The sequence below is a fragment of the Durio zibethinus genome, chromosome 17 (genome assembly GCF_047325235.1).
Source record: "Durio zibethinus cultivar Kanyao isolate XHJ-2024 chromosome 17, ASM4732523v1, whole genome shotgun sequence".
NCBI classification, from domain to species: Eukaryota; Viridiplantae; Streptophyta; class Magnoliopsida; order Malvales; family Malvaceae; genus Durio; species Durio zibethinus.
Genome location: NC_143178.1, coordinates 18089247 through 18099431, shown reverse-complemented (window position 1 = coordinate 18099431; position 10185 = coordinate 18089247). Strand labels below are relative to the sequence as shown.

Below are 10185 nucleotides of genomic sequence, written 5' to 3'. Positions count from 1 at the left end.
ATTGGTAGCAAAAAGCAACAAAAATATAGCCACACAAGTGGATCAAAAAGTTTTGCAAGAAAGCAAAAAGAAATAGTAAGTTTATGATATTAAACTTATCCGAATGAATGAACTTAGCTTTCATTGTTGATATATGTGTCGTAATTTATAATTTATGTCTATTATATCTTTTTGTGCTGTTAAAAGGTAAAAATACAAATTAACAGTTATTGTTCTATTTTAATAGTTTTGATAATTTCAATATATGATATTTAACTTATCCAAATTATTGAACTTAGTTTTCACGGTTGATATGTATGAAAAATTTATTGTTTACATCTATTTAGGACTTTTATGCCATTAATAGGTAAAAATACAAATTTGTTGTTATTGTTCTATTTTAATAGTTTGCATAGCTTCAATGAATGATATCAAACTTGTCAGAATAATTGAACTTGGTATCCATAGTTGATATGTGTGAAAAAGCTAACGTTTACATCTATTTAGGATTTTTTATGCCGTTAAAAGGAAAAATGCAAATTTGATATTATTATTCTATTTTAATAGTTTGGATAACTTCAATACATGATATTAAATTTGTTTGAATGATTGAACTTGGTTTCTACAGTTGATATGTGAGAAAAAGTTGTCATTTACGCCTATTTAGGACTATTTTTGCCGTTTAAAGGCAAAAATACAAATTTGCTGCTATTATTCTATTTTAACACTTTGGATGGCTTCAATACATGATATTAAACTTTTATGAATGATTGAACTTAGTTTCTACAGTTGATATATGTGAAAAAGTTGCCATTTACCTTTGTTTAGGATTTTTCATGCTGTTAAAACGTAAAAATACAATTTTGTTATTATTGTTCTGTTTTAAAAGTTTGGATAGCTTCAAAAGATTATATTAAACTTTTTAAATGATTGAACTTGGTTTCACGATTGATATATGTGAAAAAGTTATTGTTTACCTTTGTTTAGAACTTTTTTTGTCGTTAAAAGGCAAAAATACAAAGTTGCTGTTATTATTTTGTTTTAACAGTCTTGATGGCTTCAATACATGATATTAAACTTGTCCAAATAATTGAATTTGGTTTTCATGATTGATATGTGTGAAAGGCCAAAATGCTTTTATTATTTATGTTTATTTAAGACTTTTGTACTATTAAAGGGCAAAAATATAATTTTACAGTTATATTTCTATTTTAACAATTTAGATAGATTAAATACATTATATTAAACTTATTCAAATTTTTGAACTTGACTGACAGGCTCGACATGCATGAATAAGTTACTGTTGATATGTATTTAACAATAATATATGTTTTTATATAAGAGATTGAGATGGGTAAAAAAATTGAACGTGTGAAACTTTTTCGATTGACCCACACAAAAAAAATACAAATTTTACCTGAATGTCGAAACACAAAAAAATGTGATAATTAGTTACTTTTTTTTATATAGAAAGTAAATATTTACTATTTTAAACATATTATGAATTAATTATTAAACTTAATAGTTTTATTTGATTAATTTATAGGAGAAAGTGAAAGAAAAAATGGTTGCTGAGATTGAAGTAGCATTTGATTGTTTTGTTAACATGTAAGAATTAGAAAATCAGATTTTCACAGAAGTTACTGGAAAAGAAAGACATGGACGGGTCCGAGGCTTTGGATTGGGTCTAACAACATCTAGCTAATATGGACGTAGCTATCAACAATTTATATTCTCAGTAAGTCTATCTTTGCAAGACATTTTCATATGAGAGAGGAGTTGCAAATTATGTAATAACGTTTCTAGTAAATAAAAGCGAAAAGAGAACATAAACATGCTAAAATTAAAGAAGAAGGTGCTAAAATGGACCAAGAGCGTGTAAAATTTCAGTAATTGTATGATCGATTAGATACTCTTATGAATTTTGTGCAATAATAATTTTCAGGAAGTAATCTAGGTGGTCCACTAATTTAGGTATTATATTTAGTAACTATTTATATTTTTTAATATAAAAATAGCTTATTATTAAATGTTAAAACTTATATGATATTATTCAGTAGGTTCTTGAACACGCTGGTGACCTAGATAAAAAAAATCCTTCATCAAATAGCATCATTCCAAATCTATACAGTTATTAATTTCATACATTTTAAATTTTTTAGTGAACGTACTAAAATAATTTGAATGTTATTGTATTAATTATTAAATTTTGTGTTACATGTATATTTGAACAAATTATGTATTTATTAAATTTAGTTTTTGAATTTAAATTCATTTTTATTTCTTTAACATTTTTATTTAATGATAACAATAAATATTAAAAGAAATTTTTTTTTAAAAAATAAATTTTTTAATTTCGCAGCGTTTATGTTCAAAAACACTACTAAATTCTAAATTTAGTGATATTTGTATCATAAAATACCACAAATTTAAGGGTGTTTTTCTATACAAATGTCACTAAATGAAGCAACATTTTATGATACAAACGTTACTAAATTAACACTATTTTTTTTATACAAATATCACTAAATTAGCTACATTTATTATAAAACGCTGTTATGTTTTTAGACTCATATATAACCGACGCTTTTATTGGTATTTTTGACAAACCTCGTAAATTTTTTAGCTAAACTTAAAAAAAAAATGCTACTTAGCGTTAAAAAAAACACTATTAAAAACCTAAACATGTGTAATGATTTTATAATTGAACCATTATATTAAAATACTTTTCATTTAAAAAAATTTGTTTGTTCTTTCTTATTTCTCTCTTGACAAATGAATTGATTATCTAAAAAAAATAAAGATGCTAATAAAAAATTCTTTTTTTTCAACTTATTTATTTCGCCTAATGAAGTTGCGAGAGCTTTTAAAGCGACAACAACAATTTCAAAATGATGGTAAACGGTCATAATTCATAAAGTATGAACGCTCATTTTTGTTTATGCTGTAAGATTTTTTTTAATGAAAGTAAAGCATTTTTCATAAAAAACAAAAAAAAAAAAAAAAAACTGGCACTTCAATGATCATTTAAAAATTAAAAACAAAAAACCTTCTCATATTCACTCACACACACAAATATATATATATATATATATAAATAGAGATCAATTTACATTTTTTTATCTTTAGATAAAATTAAATTCACAATTCATTTGAATTAAAATAATATTTTTAAATTTAAAAATTTTGATTTAATGATTTAAAAAAAGTGTAAAAATTACATTAATATAAATGGATCCTTATATATTCACTTATATTAGTGTAAGTATTACATTTTTTTTAACCATTAGATCAAAATAATCAAGTGTAAGATTTATGAATTTAATTTTGATTTAGAAATAAAAAAATATATAACACTTACATTAGTGTAAATAATGTATATATATATATATATATATATATATTTAAATAGAGGTGTGGCGACACTCTAAACTCAAAGTTTTGATTAAGATTTCATCTCCAATATCAAAAGAAGATTTTCATTTCCAATAATTTTAATAATGCAGTTCAATAAATTGAAGCCGTTAATGCAACAGCTTGATGAATTTCTAAACAAAGTACAGTGCATCCAAATGGCCAAATATTTCCAGCTGCAATGTAAGTGTACAAGCACACTTGTATTATTAGTGGCAAATTACAAGCATTTCTGCTGAAAAGCCTTCTCTGGATTCTTCCCATCAATTTCTGAGTGGTGAGGAAAATCATATGGCATTTCTGCAGCGCTAAGCCATGCTTCACAGAAAACCCTCGCAACTTCCCGGAAGACTACTGCATTGCCTTCTGGTGTCAGATGTAATCCATCACTGAAATAAGTAGCAAAACATATTCAGAATGTACTTCATATTAGTTCTTCCATCAACCGGCAATTTAATCTGAGAGGGAGTCTTCCGACTATTTCCTCCTCAAGGGTTTAGTGTGCTTCTGTTTTATCTAACATTAAAACTTAAAAAGAAAGTACTTCAATTTAATGAGGCGTCATTAGAGAGTGTAAAATTAAATTGAACTATTGGAAACTATGCAGTGGATAGAACTGTTGCAATGTTTATGCAGGACTTCTTTCACTATGGATCTGGTCTTTAGAAATAGGATAGCATGCTTCTAAAACATAGTCGCTTAAAATACCACAAACCTCAGATATTTTTTCTGCCAACCATCTGTTTCCTGCATCTTGGACCATAGATTGATGGATCGGAGATCCAGTTCCCGAGCTAACTCAACACACCCCCTTGCATAGACTCCAGCCACTTCATTTGTTCGTTCTGGTGATGTCATTGCTTTCTCACCATAGGTTGCTCTGTCAAACCGAATTAAAAATTATTTCTGTGACACACTGAGTAGTAATATTTTCATTACAGAAATCCTTATCACCATTCTCCTATGTCTGAGTTGTCGAAATTTTGGGTTCTAAGGATTTCTAAATCTGCAGAATTGGAAGTTTAGAATTGAAGGATCTTAACGTTATTTTGGTTCTAGTTTTCCTCCTAAGATTTTGCATAGCAGTAATTGTAGTAGCACTATTGGAAGACATGACAGAACAGCGACGGAAGTGTTATGGGTAAAGCTAACATGCTTGGCGGTTGCAAACTCGAAATGGCAATGTAATTAAGTTTCATGTTGCCACTGATATTGCCAATGTCACAGTGGTACCGTAATGAAACTTGGGAAAGCCGGAACACTTTTCTGGTGGAGATGTGGTATGACTGGGTTGTTGATGGTTTTAGAGTGCTAGAGATGAGATGGATGCAATAAGGAAGATTGGAAGTAAACATGGTTTTGTAGTCGGGATGCATGGATGCAGTAGCAATAGAGTTCTGGTGGAACTTGGGCGATGGAAGTGGCAGGCCAGGTAGCAATTCTAATAAAAGAATCCTGGAATAAGGATGCTGGAGATGTTTGAAGGGTCACCCTACACATGAAAATGGCACTTAGGAGGTAACAATGTTAACAACAAGGTGGATAAGCAAATATGGTGTTAAAGTAGCAGAAGGCTCCAATGAAGGACGCTCAATGTCTCATTTTGAGAAGTACAAGTAAGTAATGTTGAGAATCTAGCACAAAAAATAGAGCACTCCGCAGTCTGCACCTTGCACATGCAACAGTAGATTAAAGATAAAGTTCATGATAAGAGGATCCTTCATAATCTAAGAAAAAGCTAAAAGAAGAAGGTTGAAGGAAGATGATCCCATGTACCGAGCATATTCCATTCGTCCTTCCTCATCAATAGGTGGTGGAGTTATAAGCACAATAAGCATGGTGGGTGAGCATTCCTGTAAACAGAAAATATCGATAAAGTGAAAAGCAGATCCACAAAATAAGGAGGAAGGTTCAACTTTTGCCCATCAGGACAAATACAAAGTGAAGATAACTCAGTAAAAACCCCAAATTTGATGGAAGGAAAGACAGAACTCAGATCCACTGCACTAGCAAGATTGATGGCAATTGAATGTTCCAAATGGTTCACAAAATTGTACAGTTCTAAAGTATTTTGACATCAGGAAACATTTAGATTCTTAGAAAATATCTGGTCCATAAAGTTACCAACTCAAGGAATAACTATTTAAGATGAGAACATAATAAAAACATCAATACTTATCCTATATATATATATATATATAAGGACTAATTTCAATTCTAGACAGCTTTTTTTTCTTCTTTTAGTGTTGCAGTGATTTCGGTTTTGTATCATCAACTGAAAAGTAAAACCTTTTTACCATCCAGAAATCATTGAATAGGCAACTTAACGGGATGCAAAAGAATCATGAAAGTTATAGGTACGACAACAATTTCTTTATCATTCATTACTTTCCAATACACTTTTAATCAATGTTAAAAAGCTAGACTGGAGTTTGAACTGGTGGGACCCGGTTCAACCAGCTGCTCCAAATAAATGAAAGTTTTGTTATTGAAAACTTGATTTTTGTATAAGATAAGTATTAAATGCAATACATATTTAACAAAAATCTAGATTTGACTAAATGGTTATTGACATATTTACCACATTCGTAAAACTCTGTTAATAAAAACAAATTCGTTATCCATCACATCAAAAACTCTGTTACAAGCAGACGGTCCTAAATCCTAACGACTGCTCTTGCTTAAATCCTTCAGCTAGCTAGAGAAGGGAAGATGAAAGAAAATACAAACATCAACAAGCTAAGAAACAATGCTTTTACTCAAAACAGATACAGTTGCTGGCTTTAATCTATTAAATATTTAAGCCAATACTTAGATCATCACTATTGCTCATCCTGTGCGTGCAGATTAACATGTAGGTTACTTTTAGCAGCACATATTTTTTGTTTCGTTATCAGAATGGTAAGAAAGTTTGTTCGAAAATGCACATTGAAGTACGTGTAGATTTGGAATGTCAATTGCTGAAACATATAGTGGCAGTAATTGAAGCTATAAAGAATACACATGTCTATTGTGGAAGATGCCTGCTAAAAATGGTTGCCTAAAATAATAGTGAAGAGATGAAAACTGAACCTTCAAATGGTTTACAATTTTTCCGAGGTTCTCCTTGTACTCTTCTATGGGGACGTGCTGCCTTTCACTGGTTCTCCCTAGAAGAGCAGCATCATTAGCCCCAAAGAAAATTGTAGTAGCAACTGGAGGTTTCTTTGAGTCCTAAGACAAAATAAAAAGGATAAATCTAAGACTAGTTACATAATATCTGGTGCAGCAATTTCATTTAAACAAACAAATAAAGAAAGTTAGGGGAGGAAATATCGCAACAAACAAAATCTAACAGTAGAATTTTCCCTGGCTAAAACAAAGCAAGCAAAAGGAGATGTTTAAATGCCAAGGACTACCATTCATGAAATGAAAGTATCTCCAGCAAGGCATCGACACGAGATAACTAAAGAACAACACATAACAAAGAAAAGATTGTAGATATATACACACACACATATATATATATACACATACATACATATATATATATACGAGGAGAGATCAACTTACACAGTTTATAACTAAACAAGTTTTAAGTATTTTTTCAACCATTGATTTCAATAGATCCAAGGGATGAGATAGATAAGGAAAAAAAAGGAAAAAATGGTTTAATCTCATCCCTTTGATCTATTAAAATCAATGATCCAAAAAATGTGTAAAACTTTTTTAGTTTTACACTGTGTGAAGGATCCCTCCTATACATATATATATATATATATATGTGTGTGTGTGTGTGTGTGTGTATATACATATATATAAAGAGAGAGAGAGAGAGAGAGAGAGAGAGAGAGAGAGGTAAATCCTCTGAGCTCAATGACTATCATAAATCAGTTATAAACTGAACATTTTGATCCGTAAATGCACAGCAATGAGTTGTATATACATCATATCAATCCTCAATCCATAATGACTAAAATTTTGTTTCTCTATCAGTAAAGTTGAGTTCTCATTTAACCCACTAAAGAAATGAGGATCTAATACAACTGTAGAGATCTACTATCCGTCATTCCGAGAACATCAAACAGAGTTCACAAGCACAATCTAAAATTCTAAAACAACAAAGTTTAACAGATCAACAACGCCATCTGCAAATTCACAGCAACATTTCCAAAGGAAATTAAAAAAAAAAAACAAAAGAAAAAAGAAAAGTGAAGAACTTTACAAGAGGGAAGAGATGATGCAACAAGAACAAAGCCCATCTGGTGTTGTACCCACCATACCCACGAACTAAAACATCGGCCTGTTAATAGAAAAAATTATAAAAAGGGGAAAAGGAGTCAAAATTGAATAAGAGGTCATATTTTAAAGCAATAAAAAGACGAAAAAGGTTGAGCCTTGCGAGAGTAGGCATCAGCAAGAGAAGCACCCCAGCCGCCATATCTAAATGATTGTTCTGTTATTGAATCTCCAAATAAAACTATGTTTGGTCTCATTCTTTTTTTTTTTTTCCCCTTGACTTACGATCTGGTGTTACACACACACAAAACAAAGAACGTAGATTTAAAAGGACAACCATACAATTTCGTCAATACCTTTAAAAGGACCAGCTATGTGAAAAAGCAAGATAAAAACGGTAATAAAAATTTTAAGTATTTATTTTGGTCGTCCTGTACCCCGAATGATGGAGTGCACGGGCAGCCTCCTACCATAAAGGAGCATCTTACTGCACAAGCTCCTTTTTCTCACGCCGGTAGAGTGCTTTTGTCGTGTGGGTGCCTTCTTTAATTTTATTCTCAGGCCTTGGATATAAATTTTTTTTTTTTTACCAAACTGTTAGTTAACGGTTGATTTTTTTTTAAAAAAAATTATTGATATATTAGGATAGCAATCTTATTCATATTAGATATATATCCGATTTTTTATCCTAATAGAGTTAAAAATTGATATTAAAATTTCAAGACGAGAATAAAGATGAATATGTTTTTAAATTTTTTTATTAAGTATAAAAATCAAAACGTATAATATAATATCCACTCTATATTTGTACTTTATATATTTACTAAATAGATTTTTTATTAAATATTATAAATTTTTATTGTAAATTATTTAGAACTAATATATTTTTATGTAAAAATATGAGAAGGGATCAACTTACATAGTATAAAATTAAAAAAATTTGATACTTTTTTTAACTATTATTTTTAATAGATCTAAGAAACTAGAGACGAATATAAATAGGAAAAAAATGATATGATCTCATTTTTTGGATCTATTGAAATTAATTATTAGAAAAATATGTAAAACTAAAAAGAGTTACATTGTATTAGTTGATCCTTTCCTAATCTCTAAAAATATATATTAATATATACTTATAAAAAAATTACATAAATGTGAAAAATAGAAAGAAAAAATAAAAAATAAAATTTAATTATTATTATTTTTTAAAAAACTATAGGTACAAGAATTACTCATACCATCCATAGAAATGGAGTGAGAATAGATTCGAAATACACGTAGAATATAGGTATAGAAATGAGTATAATATAAAACTTCGAGGATAGGGATAAAAAATGTTTTACCCACCTCATATCCTATTCACTAACATCCCTATTAATATGATGTTATGCTACACTTGATCTTTGGTGACACTAATATATATTTTTGATGTTCAGTGTGTGTAATGCTATACACTATTAGTGAATAGCAAAATGACATTATTAAAATTAAAAGTAAATAGCACGCGTGATCCCTAAACTTTGGACCAAATTCTATATTAGTCCCTAAGTCTTAAAAAGTTCTAATTAAGTCACCAATTGTCCAAATGTGTATCAATGTAGTTCATTCATTTGTCGTACCATCTAAAATTGATGAAAAATCCAACGTAGCATGACAATCAAGAATAGATATATTATGGCCTTTCACGTGGGTTGAATGGGTGTGATCCCTTCTCTTTAGCTTCAAACAACACTGTTTGTATGGAGTAAAAAAACTTTAAATTCAGCAGCTTTTAGTTTCCATTCTAAGTTTCCCTTTCTTATTCAATCTTTCTCTAAATTCCCACTTATTCAAACCCAATCAATATCAATAGTACTAACCTAAAAACCAATGCCTATCACCACGAAGTCATACACTGCTTCCATTGTCGAACGTCGATCTCGCCAGTAACCACCGTCAGTCTTTGTGCTTATGCTAGAAACTTCTTTCAAATCCAATCTTTTTTTTTCATCGACTGAGGCCCAACTATAACCTTAATTTTAATGAATTTGACCCTTTTTTTTTTCTATTTGGAAAACCCAAATAGAACCACTAGACTTTAAAAAGTTTTGCTGCCAAATCCTTCTTTTGTGATGCTTTTTTTTATGTGTTCAAATTTTATTTAATCTTCATGGGTTCTATTTTCTGGGTTAAAGCTTTTGATTTTCTACAAACTAGTTTAGTTAATGGTCAACTATTAAGTGTAGTTATTTGTGAGTTATAAATATGGATGATTTTGGGTTTGCCTGTTGGTGTTGTGGGTTTCTGCTAAATTGAAGATTGTGGATTGATTAGGTGATAGCTTTTTGATCGGTGATTTCTGGTGGGTTTCTGGATATGGGTTTGATGGATTTTCTATTTAGAGGCTAATTGAATTTGATGTTGAATTGCTGCCCCTATGTATTGCTTATTGTTTGTTTCTCCAATTGTTTGATTCTTCTTTTGGCCAAGAATTCTTTTGTTTAAAATCAAAGACAAAATATTAACCTTACACGTAATACAACTTTGTAAAGATATGTCATGCCACATTGGATTTTTCATCAGACGGTTCAACAG

The 10185-nt window shown here is 29.8% G+C and overlaps 1 protein-coding gene across 1 annotated transcript; it reads right to left on the bottom strand.

Moving 5' to 3' along the window:
- Nucleotides 1-3430: 3430 nt before the first annotated feature.
- LOC111282506 (SGNH hydrolase-type esterase superfamily protein) lies at nucleotides 3431-7932 on the bottom strand. Its single transcript, XM_022870619.2, has 6 exons — nucleotides 7770-7932; nucleotides 7598-7675; nucleotides 6466-6606; nucleotides 5170-5246; nucleotides 4109-4273; nucleotides 3431-3782 (listed from the first exon to the last, which is right to left on the bottom strand). Exons 1-6 carry the CDS (start codon nucleotides 7866-7868, stop codon nucleotides 3614-3616), a joined length of 729 nt encoding a protein of 242 aa, XP_022726354.1. The 5' UTR covers nucleotides 7869-7932; the 3' UTR covers nucleotides 3431-3613.
- Between the last annotated feature and the right edge of the window lie 2253 nt (nucleotides 7933-10185).